Here is a 23,829-nt window from a genome sequence, read left to right as displayed (position 1 = left end):
GGGCCAAAGTGTAAAAAGACCAAAGATTCAGGGGCCAAAGTGTAAAAAGACCAAAGATTCAGGGGCCAAACTGTGAGTGATTCTCTCAGCAGGAGTCACATGCCCCCTGGGCAGAGATCTGATTGGACGTTTGCAGAGTTCTGTCCATATTTGGTCATAAAGTTTCCTGAGCTAGAACAGAAATTCTAGTGCCTTCTTCCAACATCGCCATGGTTACAGTCTCTAGAATCCTATTGGCTGCCGTCAGACAGCTTTGGCAGATGGAAGGAAAATCTCCTTCTTAAGGGGACATGGACCCAACCAGCTGCTGAAAACCTGTTTCCTCCGCAGGGCGTGGCGGCGACGGCCGTGGCCCCCGAGTCCGGGGCCTCCCTGGCCCTCAGAGCGCTGGGCTGGGGCTCCCTGTACGCCTGGTGTGGAGTGGGTCTGCTCAGCGTCGCCGTGTGGAAAGCTCTCGGCATCCACAGCGTACGTTTGTTTCCAATAAACAGGAAAGTTTGGAATATATCTGGAGAAAATTCAAACGATTGATTGAAATTTACAAAAATAACTGAAAGAGTTCAAATTAATGTGTAAAATATTTACATTGGTTAAAAAGGTGAATTAATATTTAAAGTATTTTTCTGGAAGCAGCTCAGTTTGGAGGACGTATTGTGGGATGTTTGCAGGTTTCTGATCGTTTCCATGTCTCTTGCAGTTGGCAGAGTTCAGACAGAAGATGGAGTCTTTCTTCCCGGCCATCCCGAGGAACCCAGAGGCCGCAGCCGGATCAGAACCGCTGGACTGGGACGCCATCTTCGGGTCCAAATCACAGGGATCAGCCAGAGACTGAAAACCGTTCTGACCCTGTGGAGATTTTACAGCTGGGAAATGTGAAATTATGAAGATAAAGTCATACCCGAGCAACAACAGTCACATATTGTAAATAAAAAATATTTAAATGTTGTGAAATTGTAAGTTTTATGGAGGATTTTTTTCTGATATGTGTCAAACTTAAGGCCTGGGGGCCAAATCTGGCTCAACAAAGCCACTTATGCGGCCGTCTAAATTATGTTTTGTGTTAATTTGTGTTTAAATGTTTTATCAAGTTACCAGTTTAAAGGCAAATCACATTCATCAGTCCCTCCAGACAAAATCAACAAACCCCTGCTAATGTTACGCAAGTATTGCCTTATTTGATGTCAAGTTATTGCCTCCAATTAATACGGCAAGTAACAAAAAGTCATAAATGACAAAATCAGTAATTTTGATTGAAAAAGAATCACAAAAATGATCATGAAATGCTGGTGGGATGTGAAAATGTGTTAATTTTCACAAGTGCTTATAAATATGTATGACTTTTTGAGAGTAAGGTTGCAAACAAGAATAGTAAAATAAAGTAAAAATAAGGAATACAGCTCTAAAGATGCAGATTTTTACATTTTTGGAAGAAAAAGTTAGCGCTTTAGCTTTAGCTTCTTCTGAATACTATGTTGTAGCGCTATAGTGTTAGCAGATCTAATGCTCATGATTCATGTTTTAGAGTTAGCACAGCTAACTTTAGTTACTGGTGGCCATCACAGGTTTTCAGCAACTGCATGGAGTTCCTCAGGGCTCGATGCTCGGTTCCATTGGGTTTACCAGATATTTCTGGAGAAAAACAACATTTTGAGACTTGAAAAAGATTAACCTGATTTTTAAAACTTAGGAAAAGTCAAGAATGGTATAAAATAAAATAAGGGTCTTGCTTCTTACTGGGAACTGGGATTTTCAGAAATTATTTTTCAAAGAGAAAAAGTATAGATGCCACTGTGATCCATTTTGTTTTAATTGTAAACTAAATAAATCAGTGAAACATTTCCTAGAGTTTATAGTTTTCATGCATCTTCACATCTCTAGCTCCTGATCTGTGAGATTTGAACTCTTCTGGTTTTGCACTCCATTTTAAACTTCAGCAAATTTTAGTTTGATAGGCTTTGATTACACTAGTTAAGAAATTAGCTTTATTGATTCGTTTTAACATTTTAACCTCATGGCACCAAAGATTTTTTTTTTTCAACCAACAGTCCAGCACTGTCAGATTTTTAGTAAGACAAATGTAAGCCTGAATGTTTTTGTTTCTGCTCCAACGCTCAAATTAAAACCGCTAAATATGTCCTCAAAACATCGACCCGGTTATTCAAGTCATTCAGACCAACGGTGGGAAAAATTACTTTTAATCTCATAATTATGATTGTTTTTATTTTTTAATTTTATTTATTTATTTTTTGGTTTGCTAAAAACATCGAACTTCAAACCAACATTTTCTCATCCAAGGTGACATGGAGCTGTATGAATGTGGACAAGCTAAAAATGCTAACTACTAGCATGACCGTTAGTAGCCGTTTTCCTTTCCGCTCCGGTTTAGTCAAAGAAAAGCAGCAGGTGGCGCTCTGTTCACAGTGCTCAACCAGAGTTCATGTACATTTATTCATTAACATGTCGTGGAACATATAAAGATCTCATACTGAATTACATTTGTTTACAACTGTTTCTGAAGCGGCGTCGGTGAAACCCCACCCCCACAGCCTGTACACGCAGTCCGTCAAATCAAACGCACCCGCCTCCCTCGAACATATCCTGAAACTGTCAGCCGCCGTGACCGGCGCCCCCTGCTGGAGCTGCAATGTACATATTTACAGGAGGATGTTGGTGGGAACAGAATGGGACGCAGCTCCGCCCACATCGCCTCAATCCGCGGCGGCGAAGCGGCGTTTGAACTGCGGATGGTTCAGAAATTCACATTTAAAAAAACAAAAACCGTCAAAACAAACTTATTGCACCAGAACAAAGAACACGACTGAACATCAGTGTTTCCTCCGTCATAACACGTTAAAAAAAAAGGATGTTTATCTACAACCCTGACCCCGCCCACAAACAGCAAGCCCCGCCCACACGGGGCAGCCCTGCAAACGGAAAGAAATGAGCACGCTTGTTTAAAAAACATTAAGAGCATTCCCTCCCCGTCGCCGTCTGTCAAATCACTTTGGTTCAAACAAAACAAAAAACTGACAATTTTTAGAAAATTAAAAAGTATTAAATATTTTTTTGTATTAAAATTATTTAAAAACCCCAAATAAACATCTGTGGATGGAGCCGAGGAGCTTTATATATTCTATATATTTTCATTTCTACGTAAAAACTTCTTTCTGTCTCTTTAAATAAAAATAGAATGGGACCCGGTCGGTCCCACTGAGCACGCTCCATGGCGGTCTGTGCGTCACGAGCGGCTCAGCTTGAACAGCACTTCGCACATGATGGCCGCCACCGCCGAGTTGAGGGCCGACGACAGCGAGATGTCCAGCAGCCGGCTCTCGTACAGGACGAACTCCGGCCGGTTCTCCTCCACGCTCGCCACGGCCAGCAGCGCCTTCGCCGCGCGGCACATCATGTTGATGCTGGGCGGCTCTGGCGGCGCGGCGGCGGCGGCGTGCGGGTTCTGCTGGTACTGCGCCACGGCCAGGCTGTCCTCCAGGAAGCCGATCAGAGTTCCCACGCTGCCCTTCTGCAGGGCGACGGCCCGGGCCGCCGTGGCTTCGCCGCGCGCCAGGTTGGACAGCACGGCCACCGCCATCTCCCGGCACACCTGGCTGCGGCGCTCGCCCACCAGGCGCACCAGCGTGGCGAAGAGCTGCCGCTGGCGGCTGAAGGGGGGCGTGGCCAGCAGCAGGTCCACGTTGCAGTCCTGGACGCTCAGCTTGCAGAGGCACTCCAGGACGAGCCGCTGAGGCGACAGCGCCGCGGCGCCGCTGGCCCCGCAGAACGGGTCCTGCGCCTCGGCGGAGGGACAGACCATCCAGTGCAGCAGCCCGTCCAGCACCGGCAGGACGATGTTCTCGGGGTACTGCGACAGGTCCAGCTGGCCCGACACGTTGGCCAGCGTCACCAGCGTGTTCTCCCGCAGCGCCGCCAGGCAGTCCCACCACCACTCGTCGCGGCTGCAGGCCCGGCCCGCTTCCTCCTCCCGTTGGTAGGTGGACGGCGCCCGCTTCCTGCGCGGGTGGCTGTGGTGCAGCAGAACCAGCCGGCCCAGGATCAGAACCAGGCCAGGGTGGCGCGACAGGACGGCGTCGTTGCCGGGGATGAAGGAGAGGTTCCGGATGATGTTGGAGACGCAGATGCAGCGTCTGGCCAGGGAGTCCTGCCACGACTCGGCGGTGGACAGCGGCGCCTCGTCCCAGCAGCGCGGCTCGTCCTCCTGGAGGCTGATGGGATTCTGAGCCTCCACCGGGGCCGGGCGTTGACCTCTGACCTCAGATGGAGAGCCTGCAGAGCAGAAACAGCAACAACCAAGAGCAGCTGATTAATGTTGCAGAGCCTGAAACAGGAAACACTGAAGTCTTGGCAATAATTCACCAAACTCCTTTTAGATGCTGCTTCATCAGTGACTACAGGACAGAAAGACAAGAAGAAAAGTACCAACACTGAAATGAACCCTGACATATTTGGATGTTTATATTTTATATTAGAAAGATGAAACTTTGCAGACTCTTCCAGGCCGCACATGAAGACCAGTCAGAGCTGCAGCCTGGGAGCTCAGCCCCATTTTGACCCGTTTACCTCCTTGCTGACCCGTCTGCTCCTCCTCTCCTGCGCTCTGCTCCTCCTGCTCCTGGTCCGGGGGGCTGAAGTCTCCGGTTCGGGGCTCAAAGTGCGTCTGGATGTGAGCCGTGGAGTCTCCTCCTCCGGCCTGCCAGTGCAGCAGGCCGCTGATGAAGCCATTGGGTCGGCTCGGGTCGGCCCGTTGCTCCACCTCCTCCCAGCTCTGCCCGGCCTCCTCCACCCTGACTGGCCGCTTGTCGTACTTGCTGCTCTGCTGAGGGGAATCCTCAGGTTGGGCGCCCTCCGTGTCGAGCGGCGACGGCTCCTCGGGGGTCGTCTTCGGGCCCTGGGCCCCGACCTCGTACTCCTGCAGGATGCCGAACATCTGGATGAGGCAGCGGCGATAAAACTCCACGATGAGCTCCAGGAACCCGGGCAGCTGCAGTCGAGAAGCAAACGTTTGGATTTGATCTACAAAACTTCAGTAAGCTCAGCGTTTCAGGCGCGGCGCCTCACCAGCGTCAGGCTGAACGAGCCCACCGTGCTGTCGTCGTACAGCAGGATGTTGAGGGTGTCCAGCGCCCAGGTGCTCTCCGCCAGGAGCCCCGACTTCAGTGACATCATCACCCGCCAGGCCTCCGGCGTTCCTGACAGAGTCGATCAGAGTGAGGCTCAGCGCGGTTTCACCAACTCAAAGTTAAGACTTTAAGGTCATCATGAATGAAATTTAAAATCAAAATAGAAATGTTCAGAAGAAGTTGCTAGCTAGCTAGCMAGGGTATATCAGTTAGCAGCAGTTAGCAACCGCCTTGAGCCACAGAACGCAGTGAAGATGTCTGATTTGTGTAACAGCAATGTTTCACAAAAAAAATATTACTACCTGGAATATGAGATTAAATATTTCTGCCTCAACAAAATTTAAAACCCGTGTTTAATGCATTAAACTTATTGTTTTTAAATTAAGACGTTTTAAGGCCTTAACGTTAGAAACTTGAACAACTAGCTCGCTTTACCATTTTGAGATGGCTAGCTAGCTAGTTAGCTAGTTAGCGGTAGCCGCAACAACAAATTAAATTAAGGCCTTAATCTTAGACACATGAATTTAAGACTTTTTAAGGATGGCTTCCTGGTCATGTGACCTCTATGCGGCGCCGGTCTCACCTGTGTCCTTCGCCGTTAGCCGTCTCCGTGGTTTCAGCTTGGGGGGCGTGGCCTCCACAGAGCCGGGCGGGAAAATGACCTCTCTGTAAACGAGGGGGAGGCCCTGATTGGCCGGGGGACCGGTGGGGATCCCTGGTTTCTTAACGGGCAGGTAGGGGGCGCCGTTGGGGGACAGGGAGCCCACCGGAGGCCGGGGGAACGACGAGGGGCTCTGGGAGCGGGTCACGTGATTTGGGATGGTGGGCGTGGCCTGGAAAGAGGAGGGGGGCTGCCTGGAGGGGAGGGGGGTCATGGAGGAAGAGGAAGAAGAGTGGGAGGGGAAGGGAGGTTGGCACTGGTTGAGGTGACTGGGGGCCCACTGGGTGTCCTGTGGGGGCCGGCCCTCCTGGTCTGGGAAGGGGGGCCCCTGGCTCTGCCGGCTGTACGAGAACCCCATCTCTGTCCTGGGGGGCCACAAGCTGGGCTGCGGCCCCCCGTCCGTTGCCGCCGCGGGGGCCGATCCAGTCATGCCGTGCTGCGGGGGGGCCTGTCGGTCCCGGCCGTATGGGTACTGGTACTGCCCAGGGACGGGCCGGCGCTCAGGGCCTGAAAACCCCCCGGGTCCGGATCCGTAGGGGCCGAAAGGGTCCGGCTGCTGGGAGCCGAACTGCTGCACGGCAAACGCCTCGCCCTCATGACGCTTCGCAGCCGGGAACAAGGCCTCCATCGGACGCTTGTAGCCCTGCAGGGACAGAACCAGAAACGTCAGGGACCAGAGCCGTCAGGGACCAGAACCGTCAGGGACCAGAACCGTCAGGGACCAGGGACCGTCAGGGACCAGGGACCGTCATGGACCAGGGACCGTCAGGGACCGGGACCGTCAGGGACCGGGACCTTCCCGCCACGTTTTGAAATATTTTTGTGAAAACCGATGTCAGTGATCCAGACATCGTTACCTACTGATCACTTCCTGTTTCCTGTCCATGTGACCCAGCTGGGTTACAGGTACAGAGCACTCACCTGCTGCTGGGGGTAAAGGGGCTGATGGGAACTGTAGGCCATACTGTGCGGATACTGCTGACCAAAACCATCGTGCCTGAAGACAGAAACTGAGTTTTATTCAACCAGATTACACCAACCTGGTTACATTTAAAAGAAACGCGGAAGAAGGGGGGCAGTTTGTGTCGATTATGATGTGAATTAGTATCTCTCTATTAGAATTCATTAAATGATGATAACTTTTTGTTCCATTCTGCCTCATATGCATTGAAAAAGCAGGGATCCTAATAGACAGCCATGCGGAACGCCTCCAAGTTAACAAACTGAAAGCTTCATCACATCCTCTCACCTCTGCTGGGGGAATCTGTTGGGGGGATACATGCTGGCTTCATTGGCAGACGGGCCCATGCTGTTCTGGCCTCCAGGGGGCGCCATGCTTCCCTCTGGGCCCATCACATGGTCCAATCTGCACCACAGTGGCACCAACAGTCAGCCGGTTTCAGGTTTAGACGTGGCATGAGGGAGCGACAGCGGAGCCGGTCTTACCTGCGATCGTAGCCGGGGCCGTAGGGGTACTGCGGCCTGGGCCCCATCCCCGACAGGGGGCCGGAGGAGGGTCCGCGGGGGAACATGTCCTGCATCGCACCGCTGGGCATCTGGCTCTGACCGAAGGCCTCGCCGGGAACCGGACCTGAACCAACCAAAATCCCTCAGAGGAGGCAGCTCAATTTCTGCGTAAACAGTTTTTCTGCCTGAAAGGAGGGAAACTGAACCCTGATGGAGATGCAAGCGGTGATGCAAGTGGATGTAAGTGGATGCTGTCCATACGTGGCCACCAGAGGGCAGCAGAGCTCGCCTTCAGTTTAACATTTATCCTGTCTGGTCTCACATACAGGTGAGCAACATGGACTCAGAACCTCCACGGATAGTTTGTGATATCGATAAAAACTTAGAAGAGTTTCTAGGTAACTATCGGCCACAAAACAGATACTTCTCTTTAAAAACATTCCCATTTGGAAAAGGCTTCTTCAGGACACAGCTGACGTTAAGAGATGCGACTAAAACTCACACAGTAACTGCATTTAATCATATTTTCAAATGTTCTGATATTTATTGATGTTCTTGTGAAAAAATGGTAAAAATAGCATTTTTCTTAGCATCAGTAACTGAAATTAATCGAGAATATAAATCAACATTCCCACTATGGTTAGGCCAATAAATTTTATGGATGATAAATTGTTCTGTACGTTATTACGATAAATGATAATATTCTTGTTTTGAGACCATTTTCTAGTAATAATGCAAGAACACATTCCCAAAGATCAATAAGCTTTAAATTCTTATGAACATTTAACTCAAGACTTGGAGGACATTTTAAATATCCAAAACAAATAAACAGAACAACAAAATAAGATGAATTAAGAAATGTCTAAATTATCCTTCAAAAAAAGGTCCAGTTGAGACCAAAGCACCAAACCAACCAAACGATCAATTATGCAAATGGAAATTATTGAGCTCATTTAAATTTATCCTGTGATTAATGATTATTGTGATTATTGACAACCAATTATAAGGATAAATTCTCACACCTAAATTTAGCTTTAATTTTATCTACATTTGCTTATTAGTAAAGAAACAGATGTTTATTCCACTTCCTGCTATGAATTCTGGGAAATGCGTTAAGAGTGAGAGCTGAGCGGCTCTCCTCACCCTTCCTCGGGGCTCCATACGGGTCTTTGCTGCCGTCGTATTGCATTCTCATTGCTGGTTCTGTTGGAGCCGCCCCCTGCTGGTAGGGGCCCCCGCCGGGCCCCGGGCCCCGCTTGCTGTGGAAGGACGGGTCGCTGCCTTCGGAGAACGGGTCCTGGACGCTCACGCCTCCCATGATCCTGCAGGGAGACAAGCAAATGCTGAGTCACGTTCACAGAAAACGAGCTAAGAAGAAGGTTTGGACATGATGTTGCTTTAGACGCCCCTCCCCCACCTGTTCCCAGGCTGGGGAGCCACCTGGTTGTGCGGGGTGGACGAGCGGGTCGGGGGCTTCGGGTCTACCGGAGCGTCGATGAGGGAGGAGCTGCTGGACTGGGGCGTGTTGGGGCCCTGAAACGAGCCTGAATTCGCTGCAGAGACAAACAAAATGGCGTCGATACGTCGTCAAAGTTTTAGACGCTCAACACAAACCTGAGCGCCGCCTCCACCCAAAACGCTAAATCCTACAAACCGGAGCCATCTTTACTCAATGATTACGTCTCATATCTTTGTAATAAACATCATCACTGTAAAATAATTCATGTTTTCAACATTAAACTGGTTAAAATGAGTTATCCATGACTCTTTCCAAAATGGCTCCAGCTTAATAAGGCTGAAACAAATGATTCCATCTGTCCAGAACCTGTACAGGTCAAAGGTCAGGGACACACACTGTTTGACCGTCACCTTCAGGTTGGTGCTGCGGAGACAGCAGCTTTGCTTTTATCAAACTGTCATGTGAATTTTGTTCATTTTTAAGATGTTTCAAAGACGAAATAAAAAGAAAACGCATTTCCATGGGATTCACAGTGTGATGGTCCATCACAGAAGTTCTTCCTGCTGATCATCAGCAACACGTTTCCCTGCAGAGTGGAATCACAGCGGCATTGTGGGTAACTGGGTCAAACTGAGGTCACTAATGTTTATATTTACACTGAGTTCACGGCTGACAGCTCACCGAGAGTCCATTACATAATCCCATCCGTGTGTGTGTGTGTGTGTGTGTGTGTGTGTGTGTGAAACAGGATCCCTGACAGCAGCTGCTTCCTCTTACAGTTCAGCATCGTCTTACCAGGAGAAGGCGGTTGACCCTTGACCTGCAGGGGCTTCTTGGCGTCCCCGGCGCCAGCGTCGGGCGGAGGCTCCTCCCCTCGCTCCACCTTGCACTCGTAGGCGAACAGGTACTGGATGTACTGCTTCTTCAGGGAGCTGGCCGAGCTGCTGGACGTCCCGACGCTCAGCAGCGTCGACAGCTCCCGCCACTTCTTGTTTTTGTTCACCTGAGGAGGAGAAACACGGTCCAAATGGGTCCAGACAGAACCGAGCAGAACCGAGAGGAGAGCGTCTCACCATGGCCAGGCCGCCGATGGCTCGCACCGCCAGGTAGAGCCGGCACAGGTCCAGCGGCTTCCTGCCGACAGCCGGCAGGGTGGCGACGGGCGTCTCCCTGTCCTCCATGAAGGACAGGTAGCGGTCGACCCAGAGGCGGCGCTCCGGCTCGCCGCCCATCTCGTACAGCTTGGTGATCTTCTCGTTGGTCATGGTCGCCACGTTGGGCTTCTGCTGAGAGAGGCGGCGGATCAAGACTCGGGAGAAACGGAGGAAAATGGTTCTGTCTCTTTAAATAACTTCATCTCCTACAGTTACATTTCTATGGGGAGACATTTGTTACAATATTATTGTAAGCGAAGAACGTTTCAAAAATTAAAATTTGTAAAAACAAAAACATTTAAAAATAAAACTTAATGTCTGCGTTTCCAAATGTTAAACCTACAGTAACGCAGATTAGCTTTTTTTCAATTTTTATTTTTTTAAAGTTATTTTTTAGATTTTATTTTTTAAATTATTTTTTCAGATTATTTCTCCAATTTCTATTTTTTCTTTTGAAACAGTTTTACAAATGTCACACTTTTTAATCTGTGTGTTAAAGTTAGAAAGTGCTGCGCTCACAAAGAGAACTGAAATATGAAAAAATTGGAAAAAATTAAATCTGCACATATGTAGGTTCAACTACTCCAAACATATTGCAAATTATTTTCAAAACGTTTTTTTTTACTGATAAGTTTTTCAAATTCTGACTTTATTGAGTTTTTGAAACATGTTCTTTGCTTGCAGTAATAATATTGGCACAAATTTCTCTCCAAACGTTTCTTTAGCGTTGTGGGCGGGGCTTACTGGGCTGGACGGGGTCCTGAGCCAGGCGGGGCTGCCGATGCCGTCGCTGTCTTCCCCCACACAGGACGACACGCTGGCCGGGCTGGGGGACATCGGGCAGGCGGCGCTGGGCGGCGGCGCCACACACTGCGAGCCGTAGCTGTCCTGCTGCAAAACACACACCGGGCGGCCACACACTCAGGTTTAAAGGAAGTTTTTACTAAAAAAAAAAACTGAGCAGTTTTGGTCCTGGAATAATTTGAGCTGCCAAGAAACATGGTGGAAATTAGTTTCTTCAGGAATAAAAGATTAAATATGAGAAATTGGCTTGTTTGGAAAGAAAAGTGATGTAAACGTCAACCAACTGGAACCAATAGGAAAATTCAGCTGTAGTACCACCAGTGCCCACAGAGGGCAGCACTGAGACAGTTTGAGACCAAATATTGCGTCATTAAACACATTTGCACAGATATATAAAGATAGAACATTTAAGGAGACAGTTTATCTGCAAAAAAATAGATTTGGGGTTTTAGTTACACTGTAAGTAAGCTGTGAAATTAATCCAGAACGATTATTCATTTCCAGTATTTATTTCCCGTTTAATTTGTATATTTTTTCCTCACTTTGCATAATCTGTAGTTAACACAATGTTTATATTTATTCTCACCTCTAACTTCATTTTTCAGAATCTATATTAATTTAATATTTCCTTAACTTGCTGTTTTTAATCAGTCGTTCGTTAAACCAGGAGGTTTTTGTATGTGTTGTTGTGTATCATGTCTTTGTTCTTTTTTATGTCTATGTGGAGAGCGAGTCTGTTGAAATAAATCAAATCAACCTTCATTTTGGTTGGATCAGGAGCAGAACCGACGGCGTCGCGGAGCTCGACCCGCTGCTTCAGGTCATGACTTCCTGTCCCGTCTGCCGCCATCATCCCTAATCCTGCAGGGATGGAGAGAAAAACGAAACGCAGATGAAGGATTATAATCTCTGATGATTCCTGGGCACTGATGATTCCTACCTGGAGCGATGTAAGGCGGGCCCTGAGGGGTCATCCTGCCTGAGCTGCTGAACGGACCTCCAGAACCTCCAGAACCTCTCATCACTGTCATAGCTGAGTAGCTGCCCTGCCTGGATATTAAACAAAACCGATCAATATTAATACCAGAGGTAACTCTGGGTGATTAATCAATTTAGTCAGTTATTATAGTTATTGTTTTTTTTTTAAAGATCTGGATTTCTTTTGCACCAATGAAGTTTGTGTGTTCCCATAACTCAGGGCGGCCATTTTGTCTGACAAGCACAGAAGAAGAATAAAATTCTACATTTAACAAAAAAGCTCATGAACTGAGCTACTCACTCAGATCCTAAAAACAAAATAAACCTCTTTTCCATCATTTTAAGACTTTGTTTTGGTAACATTTTATGGCTTTTTCTTATGATTAAACTAAAATTTTGTAGTTTGGCTCTAAATCTCATAGAAGAGATGAGTGAAGTAAAATCTACTTTTCTGTCGTTTGTAATTTCGTTTTTAGAGAATAATAAAATAAAAGAAAATAACTAAAATGGAAATTAGATCCTGTTGTATTTTGTTATTCTAAGCTGAGGTCATAAGGTCAGATGTCATGTTTTCCTTTAAATCTTTTATTTTCTGTCCTCAGTATTTAAACCTTCAGACAGAAATCAGCCTGTTGGCCTCCACCCAGCAGGGGGCGCTCTCTCCTCCAGAGTGTCTCCTGTTTCTCACCTGCTGTGAGCGCTGAGGGAGGCGTTGGCGCTCGGTCCGGAGTTGGGGCCCATGTCTGGCGGCTTGCAGCTGGAGGTGGCCCCTGGGGGCCCCATGCCCTGCCCGGCGGCCTGCGGCATGTTGGGAGAAGTGGGGGCCGCGGTGCCGGGTCCAGTCATGTAGGGGCGGCCCCCGGCTCCGGGCCCGGGGCCTCGGCCTGACGGGGTGGAGGGGCCCTGCCCGTGCATGGGCCCGGCGGTGTTCAGCCCCATGCTGTTAGCCAGGCTGGGGCCCGAGCCGGGGCCGCTGTAGCCGGCCGCAGGGGTCCCGCCGTAGTGAGGGGGCCGAGGGTAGGTACCTGAGGAACACCAGAACCAATGAGTTTATTCCTCTGTAGCTTCAGGGGCCACAGCAGAGCAGGCAGGGGCCCAAAAGTTTAACTGATCCCAGTGATCAGATAGTCCAGCAGCTCAGTGAAAGTTACTCAGGTAACTAGTTACTGTCAGCTCTGCTCATGTCCCACCTGGGGGGCCGTAGGAGTGGCTGCCCTGCTGGTAGGAGCCGTGGAGCCCGGGGCCGGCCGGTGCTGGGTGGGGGGACATGGGGCCGAAATGTGGCCCCTGGTTGCTGCGCTGCATGGAGGGAGGGAAACCTGAGGAAGAGCCAAACAGCGATCAGAGAAAACATCAACGCTCTGGGGCCCAACATGGAGGCAGGGGCCGAACCTCGGTCTGGAGTCATGGCCGACTGGGAGGAGTGGGGGCTGACGTCTGATCCAGACACCTGGGGGCCCGCCTGAGGGCCTGAAACACACAGAACCACAGTTAAAACAATGAGGTCACAGCACTCGTCTACATCATCTTCATCGGCTTCATCCCACCTGGACCGCTGGTGGGGGACAGGGGCCCCGAGCGGGACCCGGCGGGGGACAGCGACGGGGACGGAGAGGGACCCGTTCGGGCCGGAGGGGGGAGGCGCGGCGAAACGTGGGGGGAGAAAGGAGAGCGGGCCCCCGGAGTCCCCTGGTCGCCCTGAGCGCTGCCGGAACCGGAGGCCCCTGAACTCACCGCCGCCTCGGTGCCGGTCAGCAGGTCATCGATGGAGCGGGAGAGATCCTGGAGGAGAGAGAGGGGCGGAGCTTAACAATGGGGGGTGGGGCTAAACACGAAGAGGCGGAAAACATCAACAGTTTGAACTCTAAATACTCAACACTGTTCAAAATGAGAAGAAAAAAGAAAGAAAGAAACAGAAAATAGAAAGACATAAAAACAAAGAAATAGACAGAAAGACAGAAGGGAAAGAAAAATGAAAGTCAGGAGGAAGGACAAACAAACCGCAAGAAGAGAAAAAAAAGAAAAAGAGAAAAAAAAGAGAAATTCTGAAAGGAAAGACAAAAGAGAAGAAAAAAGAAACAAGAAGATAAAAGGAAAAAAATAAAAGAAAAAGACAAAACGAAAACTTTTAAACCAGCCAATCAGAGCCCTCCCCCTCCAACATCTCCACCAATCAGCCGTCTGCGTTTCTCTGCGAGGACCAGATGCAACCAGGTGTTTACCGCTGCATCGGTTCTGATCGCCCCGTTTCTGGAGTCCAAAACCAGACTCTGGATTAGAACCAGAACCAGACTCTGGATTAGAACCAGAACCAGACTCTGGATTAGAACCAGAACCAGAACCAGACTCCTGGAAGCAGCACAGCAAGCTCACAACAACCAGCACCAAAATAGATGATGAAACCTGATGTCAGAGAGGAGAATCAGGTTGCTATAGCAACCCAAAGGTCTCAGATGGAGCAGAGACAGTTTGATTGAAGCAGTCAATCAAACTGGTAAATAGATTCCAGCGACGGAGCCGCTCCATCATCCATCTACTGGGTTCTAGCCTCAGACTGGCCCGTGTGTGTGTGTGTGTGTGTGTGTGTGTGTGTGTGTGTGTGTGTGTGTGTGTGTGTGTGTGTGTGTGATTCATTTCCACTCCTCCATATGAGACGAGATGAGATGGAGGATGTTCTCTAATCAAACAGGAAACCTCAGAAACCTCTGATCTCTGCTCTGCTCATTACTGAGGCCTCTCAGCACAGCTGAGGATCTTCTCAAACCAGCCGTCGCCACGGCAACCGCATCGGCAGCACAACTTCAGATAGAGCGACGAGAGGAAGAGGACGGCGGCGCAACATCAGAGACGAAGAGACGGCGAGAAGGAGGACGGATCGCAGCTGGAGGCGACACACTTAACGGGAGAAACAACAGAACCAGAACCTAAGAACTGAACCAGAACCTAAGAACTGAACCAGAACCTACAGAACAGAACCAGAACCTACAGAACTGAACCAGAACCTACAGAACTGATCCAGAACCTAAGAACTGAACCAGAACCTACAGAACTGAATCAGAACCTAAGAACTGAACCAGAACCTACAGAACTGATCCAGAACCTGCTAACAGAACCAGAACCTATAGAACAGAACCTACAGAACTGAACCAGAACCTAAGTACTGAACCAGAACCTAAAGTTCAGAATTCCTTCCTATTCAGAAGCTTTTACGTTTTCTTCTTTGTGGATAAATAATAATGTGTGCTGTAAAACAGGAAGTGAGGTGCTTGAGGAGCCGCTGACTCAGCGATTTGTTGTGAATCATCATTATTTCTGCTGGCCTCCCAGCAGGAAGCTGCGGCCGCTCAGAGCGTGATCTCTGCAGATTTCAGCGGCCAGGAGAAACTGACGGCGTCATTATGGACGAGGACAGGGAGCTGCAGGACAATCTGGCTGCAAGGGCAGCGGCGCGGCCTGAAATCTGCTCAATCTGCCTCACAGTCAGAGTCTGAATCACAACAACAAACAGCTCAGCGCTCTAAAATAACTCAGCGGTGACCCATCATGATCAGCTTTTCAAAATAAAACGTCTGCCTCAGGTCACCAACCCAAACATTTGATTTGAATCCAGAGTTTCTGAGTCTGACTCACCGGCAGACTGGACGGCCTCTCCTGCTGGCTCAGGTCCTCCTGGTTCGATTTCCCAGGAGTCATTGCTGCAGACTTGCCCCGCCCCCCATATGCCTCCTGAGGAACTTCCTGCATGAAGCAGACAGAAAAACACACCGTTAGTCCCAACATCCCAATCATAAGAATCAGCAGCAGTTTGACTTTTAATCATGAACTTTAAAACAAACAGATTCTGATTGTTAAACTCAACCAATCAGCTTCTGTCTCCAGAGCTCCGCCCAGAAGTTAAACTCAACCAATCAGCTTCTGTCTGCGGAGCTCCGCCCANGAGCTCCGCCCAGAAGTTAAACTCAACCAATCAGCTTCTGTCTGCGGAGCTCCGCCCAGATGTTAAAATCAACCAATCAGCTTCTGTCTGCGTAGCTCTGCCCACAGGGTTAAAATCAACCAATCAGCTGGTCTGAAAGGTTTTCAGGTTCTGATTTGTCTTTTATAAGTTATTAAAGATTCTGTTTATATTTTTGGCAAGTGTTAAAAAGATGGACAGACAAATAGTTCAGAACAGTTCAACAGTTTTGATGGTTTTTTTTTATCTAATCCCGACGATGACTTGCTCTGAGGTCGTTGTCTCCACATCGTTGCCATGGAGACAGCGTTTCCTACCTGGGGCGGCAGCGGGCAGGGCTGCATGTATGGCGGCTGGCTGGGGGCAGCCGGCTGCTGCTGGGGGGGGCTGAAGTACGGCGGCTGGCCCGGCTGGCTGAAGCTCAGGTTCTGTTGCTGCTGCTGGCCGTACTGGGAGCTCATCTGGGGGAAACCAGTCCCAGAGGTCAGAGGTCAACAGCAACGTCTCTCTGGTCATACAACTTCTATAAACCAAATTAGTTCGAGGATTTCTAAATATGTTTTAACTTCCTCTTAAATTATGATTTTTTAAATATTTTCTGCTTGAAACTTTTAAATACTATAATTTAAACATTAAACGTTTTATTACCATTGATCGGTTTAAGTGGATAAATATATTTTTGGATCCATGTATTTAATGCATTTTTAGTTACTTCTTAAGAAACTAAATGTAATAAATGTATCAGTTTAAAAAATTTCATCTGAAATGTAACTCACAGAGTGCATATTTTGCACATTTTCTATCATTTTTAATGCATTTTAATATTGGACATTTTTATTTTATTGAATAATTATTGTATGAGATGTGAGGAAAACCTTCCAGGAGATTTCAGTCTAACCAACCAGAAGATGAAAAGGAGAATTTGTGGATGCAGTAGAGAAGTAAAGGGTTGTATCCTCTACTCCAGCATCTCTAAACAAACAGTCAAACTGACTTAAAGAGGAGCAGCAAAAGCAAAGGAGCTGGATTAGCACAGCTAGCCAAGAAGTGATGGCATCATCCAGGATTATTGTCTCTGCTGCCTGGAGATTAAAATGCTAGCATGCCAGGAAACAGTCTTCAGTCAGAGGCTTATAAAGGTTTGTAGTAGCGTTGACTGCTACAGGAAATACTTCATGAAATCAGTGCAAACGTCTTCTCACTCGTTTTCAGACAAATACAGTAGCTAAAGTGATTGATTCTTATGCTGCAAAACATTGTTTTTTTATATCGATTTGTTCAAATAAAGAATGTATTTTTATAAACAATTTTAAATTATGTTTTTTTTTACTGAAAAATGTCCTCTATCCCCCATTACACTCACTATTCTGACTTCACTTATTTATTCAAGCTGTTAAAGAGAAATTTCAGATGCAGCAAAACTAAAGAGTGAAAAACTGAGGAATGAAAACTTTTCAGTCTTTAGCAGAAAACATCCAAAGCTTCAAACAAATCCTCAGACAGTCGAACATCCGCGGCTCAGAATCATTGTTTTTGTCAGAAATCATCCAGGACGGCTGAAAAGCAGCAGAAGCCTCAGACCCAAATCAGCAGTCTGGAGTCTAAAAATAACCGGCTGGAGTCCAGAAATAGGCCGACCCAGAGCAGCCGGGCCCGACCCGCTCCACTGCAGCCGTCTGCTCCGACATGTTGAGACGGAGACGCCTCACCTCAGGGTTCAGGAGAGTTTAGATGGGTCAGGGAGGAGAATGACGACCGATGAAACACCCACAGCTCACTAAGATTACCGTACAGTTACATTTGTTACTCAGATGAATGTGAATCATCACCTCAGAGCCATAACATGGTGACTTTCTCTTAAAGAGAGAGAGAATGGGTGGATTCTAGATGAAGGTAAAATCTTTTTTCAAGTTAAGCAGAAAGAAAAGCAGAAAAAAAGAAGCAAAAACTAAGTTTATGTTGGTTTTCTAACACCTGTACACAGTTCAGGTTCATCAGGTTGTAGCTTCTGTTTTACAACTCCTACTTAATAATATATGGAGTTCCTCAGGGTTAGCATCTCGGCCCATTTCTGCTGCACTCTGATTGTTTCTAAATAATTTGACTAAAGTTGTTTGACCTTAGCTAAGCCAAATAAAAAGGAAAAGGTTTCACTTTAGAAGATCTTCATTTATAAAATTATTTTGGAGTTCGCCATATTTTTATTATTTACTCCTGTTTTTTGTTGTATAATTACATTTGTGGATGACGTGGATGTTATTTTTCTACTTCTTTTGTGGTTGTAATTCTGCAGGCAAACTAGAGAAAAAAACTTTTAAGGACATATAAGCCATGTTCTCGTCATTATCAGGACTGAAGGATAATTTGCTTTTCTGGTGAGAAATCCAGTTTAAGCAAATTTTATAGGAAATGTTGAGCTAAATTCTGAATTTTTAAAAAATATTTAGGTAGTGAATCTTTAACGGTAACATGAATTTGCTGCTTTTAACAATATTAACTTAAAAATGTGATTTATTGAGTGTTTAACAGTTCATTTTATCCAGTTTTACGGTATAACAATCCAAATGGCGCCTCCTACCTGCTGCTGAGGGTACTGCATCCCTCCCAGTGCCATCTGCCCCCTGCCAGACATTCCCATGGGGTATCTGTGGGGCGATGGGGAGCTGTAGGGTTGTCCAGGGTACGGCGCCCCCTGCTGCTGGGAGTACGGGCTGTTGCTCATGGCGTAGAGCTGAGAGCGCTTCATCGCCATCGGGTCCATCGGCGCCACCTGCGGGCAACGGCAAACAGAAAAATAGTGAATCTATTTCTATAAATTAGACTGAAAAACCTAACAAACATTTGCTAAATTCTCTTTAAAAACCCACAGATAAAATATATAAAGGAACAATAATATTTTTTTAAAAAAACTCTATTTATTATTTAGTAACTATTACATTCATTTAGCATAAAAGTTGCCTCACACCTTCCGATTTTAATCGGCAATTAGTTCTGTTTTGGAAATTGTATCATGAAATTTTATATTATGACGTATAAATCTGATGATGATGATGACTGAAAAACATTACATTTATTTAAAAAAATTATATTATTTTTATATTTATTTTTAAAATTATCTTTTACATTGTTTTTTCTTTTTCCCTCCAACTTTCTGATCTTCATTGCGGGCTTCACTTTGAAAAACACTGTCAGAGATGCTGATAAGCTATCAATTATTAGCCATCAATACCATTAACAGAAGTATCGTAATTTCATATTTTTCTGATATTCTACTGCCCAACTTCAATCAACCAGATATTAAGAATGAGTTCTTATTCACAATAACTGCCTGACGCAATAAGCAATAAATCTATTATTCCCATCATGAGTTAATAATAATAATTTTTAATAATTTCCATCTGCATGACTGGATGATAACTAACCTCTTTTTTGTAAATACAATCTTTTTACAGAGATTTCATAATTCGTTCTTTTTTAAATTTTGTTTATTTTGGACATTTAAAATATCTCCCAGTTCCAGTGTTAAATATTCACAAGAAATTAAAGTTACTGATTTTTGAGAATGCGTTTATGCATTATATGACTTGAAAAACTCAAAACAACAATATTATCATTTATCACGATCATTTCTGGGACAATGCATCAGCCAGCAAAATTTGTTATCATGACCGATGGAGCCACAATCAACAATCTGTAATCCTATTTATGCCTCAAGCAATATCCATCCATCCATCCATCCATCCATCCATCCATTTTCTTGCACCCTTTTTCCCTCAGTGGGGTCGGGAGGGTTGCTGGTGCCCATCTCCAGCCAACGTTTCGGGCGAGAGGCAGGGTACACCCTGGACAGGTCGCCAGTCTGTCGCAGGGCAACACAGAGACACACAGGACACACAACCATGCACACACACACACACACACACACACTCACACCTAGGGGCAATTTGGAGAAGCCAATTAACATGTTTTTGGACTGTGGAAGGAAACCGGAGTACCCACGCACGCACAGGGAGAACATGGAGACTCCATGCAGAAAGACCCCAGGCCGGGAATCGAACCCAGAACCTTCTTGCTGCAAGGCAACAGCTCTACCAACTGCGCCACTGTGCAGCCGTGCCTCAAGCAATAAACAGAATAAAAATAAAATTATTTTAAATATTAAACCTTTTACAGCCTAGTAGTCAGGTATCACGCTTGCCTTATTAAAACACCTTAAAAGAAGGTAAGTAAACTTTATTTATGCAGCACCTTTAACAGGTTAGAAACCACAAAGTGCTTTATAAAATATAAGACGTAAAACATGAAACAAAATAAAACTAATTAGGCAAATCTGGTAAGTGCGTCTTCATGCTAAATAAGTTGGCATGTAAAATTAAACTATAAAATGAAGGTATCTAATCATTTCTTTATGTCGGTTCAGTTTTGATCTCAAATCGTATAAAAACCTTCCAGACAGATTCAGAGGTTAGACGTTCTGGCAGCGTTTTGTTTTGGCTGCAGCAGGATGACGAGGGTTTGTGGAGCAGAAAGTCTCCTGCTGCTTCCTCACTCTGACTGCAGGAGAGCAATCTGGGCAACCTGGGAGGCAACGAGCAACCGCCACGCCTGGATCAGCTTTAACGTCCACGCTCACAACGAGGAAACACGTTACCATGGAGACGGAAACGGATCAATCCTTTCTGAATGAACGCAAAAACAGCTGATCAATAACCAGAATGTAAACAAATAAACGATAGTTCTCATCTCAGGTCAGTTAAGAGGCGATTTTAATTAGATTTATGGACATAAATGCTTTAAAATAATAAATTAGCAACAACAGAGCGCAACTTTGTGCTTTGATCCAGCTAAAGGTTTTCCATCAACATGCAACAAAAATACCTTCCAATATCACAAATTCAATTCTGTTTATTTTCCAATGCGCCGTTTAAATAATCTATATTCCTGATCTAACCTGAGGAGTTCAGTTGAAGCTTTCAGAACCACATGCAAAAATGTTCATATCTGCTCAACTTTTTCACATTTGCCACGTTAAAAAAGCGCTTAAATTGTCTAAAGCACCTTGAATTGCCCTGTTGCTGAAAATGTGCCATGTTAATCAAATTACCTTACATTACCTTACGTAAAACTTCAAACTATGATGCATGATCCACTGTCAGGTGGAAAACATCCTTATTAGTCGCAAACTTTAGAAATCTGAACTTTACGAAAGAGTAGCAACATGTTAAAAAACACATGCATGTCCATTTTGGAGTTTGCTGCAAGCCATGTAGGAGAATAAAAACATCTGGAAGAAGATTATTCTGAACACATCATCCACACACAGTGAAGCATGTTAGTGGCAGCATCATGCTGTGCTGAATTTCTTCAGCAGGTCAAAGTCTAAGTGAAGACGGGTGAAGCTAAATCCAGGACAAACCTGGAGGAAAACCTGTAAGGTTCACCTTCCAGCAGGACAAACCAATTGAGATCACAGTAAAATCATTGGGTAGAAGGCCTAGTCAAAGTCCAGACATTAATCCAATTGAGAAAGAATCAAAAAATTTCAGCTGGATACCATAAGAGACTTGATGATTCTACAAAGTACTGACACTGGGTGGCTTTTTCTTCAAGATGTGTGTAAATTTTCTTCAAATTTTAAATTATTCTCTTATTATTGATGGTTTCATGCAACTTTTAGACGTTCCTACATCTGAATTCCCAAATCGGCATTAAAATATGCAACTAAAATATTTGTTTATTGATGTTTATTTATGGAGAGAAGTTTGGAAAAGCCCTTAAAGTTCTTTAAATATAACTTAACCTCTATTTTTAAGCTGAGATTCTTGTTAGAGGATATGGTTATTACTATGACTTGTGCTATTAAAAGTTGAACATTAAAATCCTGCTTGATGTCCCGGACACGGGTGACAGGCTGACCGGTGTCGGACACTGCTGCCTCCGGCTGGCGGGCAGCTGTAGCTGCGGGGGCAGCTGTGTATTTATCCCGGTGCTGATGGGCACATGGCTAATCTGCATGTGTGAAGGTCAGGGCTCCTGTTTGGAGACTTGGACACTGTGGGCGTTTTGCCCATAAATCTCTGTACAGATCAGGGGCTCAAACCTGGACAGCTTGGATGAATAAAAACTGGGTTAAAGTCACAATTTGGACCGTTTTCTGACTGAAGTGTCGGTGAAAAAAACGACGTGATGATCGGTTTTATTAACTAAAAAGACGGGCTAATTAGCATATGATAAGAGGTTACTGGGTGTCAGGGGAGGAATTAGCTGTCAGATAATTTCTAACTCATGTCATCATCTTTTAATGTTCCTAAATGTAGTTAAATTACTTTGAAGTTGATTAAAAATGAGGAAATATAACCGTTAACGGTTGTTTCCGCGAGATCCGCTCGGGCCTACGAGGCTAACATTAGCTTAGCATATCGAGCTAAACAGGGAGTCACCTTGGACACAAAATACAACATTTTAGCAATATATTTTACCTCTATTTGGTGAAAATCGATATTCCCAATAGAAATAAAGCAGGCAGTGTTGTATTTTGTTAAATAATTAGTCCAAAATACCAGGAATCCGCGTGTCGTGTTGTGTAAATCAGGTCTGTCACTGATACCAGTAGAGCTAGCGGGGTTAGCATAGCGGCTAACTGACAGAACAGACCGTGGTGGGTGTCTTTATCTGGGAAAAACAGACGTTAATTCCGGTTAAATCACCTGAGATCTTCCGCTGCTCGGTCCGTTGTGACCCGGGTGACTCCTCTGTTGTTGTCCCCAACCATGCGCTGCTGCTGATCCGTACTGAGAGCCCGTGTCTTCGGCTGGCCCCACACCCGACTGGTGCTGCTGTACAGCGGGATTACTGTAATCTGAATATCCGCCTCCGTAGCCGCGCATCATCGGGCTCGGAGACGTTAATAACTGGTTCAAAGTCGGCGTAGCCCCCGAGGGGTGCTGCTGACCCTGTCCGGGAAACCGCTGGAATCCTCCTCCGCCTCCTCCAGCCGGAGAACTGGCGGCCACCATAGCCGCTTTGGCCGGGTTAGCGGCCGCCGGGCCCATCAGGCTGTTCCCCTGCCGTGAGGGGCTCATCATGCCCCCGTAGCCGCCGCTCCCGTAGCCCGCTCGGTAGTTCGGATAGTGGTTGTACGGGCTGTTGTTGCTGTAGCCTTCGTGGGAGTTGTGGACCTGGTCCATGGTGCCGTGTACCGTGTGTGCCGCCGCTGTTACCCCAGTCCCTGGGCTTTGTTGTCCGCCATGTTGATCAAAGCAAGGCCCTCCTCTTCCATTCCCATAATAATGATTAAACTGGGAGCTGGTTCCAGTCGGAGGAGGGTTGTTGTTGCTGCTGTTGCTGTCTGATCCCAGGCTGGCATCCATCCGCTCCTCCTCCTCCTCCTGACTGGTTCAGCTCCGCTTGTCGGCTGCTCCCCTCCTGGAGGAGGTTTTCTTCCCCTTCATGGTGCTGCCAGCTCCCCCGATGCTGCTGCTGCTGCTGCTGTTGTTGATTCTAGTGCTGATGCTGCGGGATAAACTGGAAAAATGATGAGAATTGAGATTAAAGTCACAACTGATTAAAGTCAAATTCTGAAATTTCTTAGAAAGAAACGTGGAAAATTTTTTGGAAAAAAGATCAATATTTTTTATATTAATCTCAGACATTTTCTAGAAAAAAAAACAACTAAACCTCTAAACTTGAAAATTAAAAAACTTGTTCTGAAATTTTTAGATTAATTTCAGAATTTTTTTTTCAAAAATCAAGAAAATTTCTAACCTTAAAAAATTTAACAATTGCCAGAAATAAAATCGGAAATTTTGAATAAAATATTAGATATTTTCTGTAGAAAATAAGCATATTTCTGAACTTGAAAAGTTTGAGATTATAGGATCTACGATTTTCTACAAAACAATTTCTTAGCTTGAAAAATGGAGAATTTGAAATAAACCTAGAAAATTTTAGATTCATTTCTGAAATTGTCTGCAAAGATAAAGAACATTTCTGAGCTTGACACGTTGACAACTTGCTAAAAAAAAATTAGGACATTTTTAGATTAATTTTAGAAATTTTCTAGGACAAAACGAGAAAATTTCTGAGTTCCAAAAGTTGTAAATTTTGAGAAAAATATTCAGAAATGTTAAAATAATCTCAGAAATTATTTAGAACCTATTTATTTTTTAAGTTCAGAAATTTTCTGTGTGAAAATTTTGCTATATCTAATTTCT

At 45.8% G+C, this 23,829-nt stretch overlaps 2 protein-coding genes across 6 annotated transcripts in view; one reads left to right on the top strand and one right to left on the bottom strand.

Moving 5' to 3' along the window:
- The window catches only part of tmem242 (transmembrane protein 242), a 6,276-nt gene extending 4,571 nt beyond the window's left edge, over window positions 1-1,705 (top strand). For both annotated transcript variants that reach the window (XM_008397126.2, XM_017302234.1), the window contains exons 4-5: window positions 331-468; window positions 698-1,705. In XM_008397126.2, the coding sequence (XP_008395348.1) occupies window positions 331-468; window positions 698-832 (273 nt within the window). In that variant the 3' untranslated portion in view covers window positions 833-1,705. The remainder of the gene's footprint in view (window positions 1-330; window positions 469-697) is intronic.
- A 704-nt stretch (window positions 1,706-2,409) lies between these two features.
- arid1b (AT-rich interactive domain 1B) lies at window positions 2,410-23,107 on the bottom strand. Of its 4 annotated transcripts, XM_017302233.1 has the most exons (23): window positions 22,324-23,107; window positions 18,195-18,386; window positions 15,934-16,077; window positions 15,292-15,399; window positions 13,209-13,443; window positions 13,054-13,131; window positions 12,852-12,980; window positions 12,350-12,686; window positions 11,624-11,733; window positions 11,441-11,544; window positions 10,624-10,770; window positions 9,799-10,011; window positions 9,521-9,728; window positions 8,684-8,819; window positions 8,410-8,588; window positions 7,383-7,390; window positions 7,246-7,352; window positions 7,049-7,165; window positions 6,721-6,796; window positions 5,722-6,442; window positions 5,077-5,207; window positions 4,579-4,999; window positions 2,410-4,284 (listed from the first exon to the last, which is right to left on the bottom strand). In XM_017302233.1, exons 1-23 carry the CDS (start codon window positions 22,984-22,986, stop codon window positions 3,239-3,241), a joined length of 5,610 nt encoding a protein of 1,869 aa, XP_017157722.1. In that variant the 5' UTR covers window positions 22,987-23,107; the 3' UTR covers window positions 2,410-3,238. The 4 variants fall into 4 exon arrangements, with proteins under 4 accessions (XP_017157722.1, XP_008395350.1, XP_017157720.1 ...); XM_008397128.2 differs by having other exon boundaries at window positions 7,246-7,390; XM_017302231.1 differs by having other exon boundaries at window positions 7,246-7,390; window positions 9,799-10,008.
- Window positions 23,108-23,829: the final 722 nt, after the last annotated feature.

The sequence above is a fragment of the Poecilia reticulata genome, linkage group LG21, assembly GCF_000633615.1.
Source record: "Poecilia reticulata strain Guanapo linkage group LG21, Guppy_female_1.0+MT, whole genome shotgun sequence".
Classification (NCBI taxonomy): Eukaryota; Metazoa; Chordata; class Actinopteri; order Cyprinodontiformes; family Poeciliidae; genus Poecilia; species Poecilia reticulata.
This window is presented reverse-complemented; position numbering and strand designations above follow the sequence as displayed.

Coding starts and splice junctions, on each gene's coding strand:
- arid1b (XM_008397128.2), bottom strand. CDS start 22,986: ATGGATGCCAGCCTGGGATCAGACAGCAACAGCAGCAACAACAACCCT. Junction 7,391..8,409: donor GTATGGAGCCCCGAGGAAGG/GTGAGGAGAGCC, acceptor TGGTTGGTTCAG/GTCCGGTTCCCGGCGAGGCC. Junction 5,208..5,721: donor GCTAACGGCGAAGGACACAG/GTGAGACCGGCG, acceptor CGACTCTGTCAG/GAACGCCGGAGGCCTGGCGG.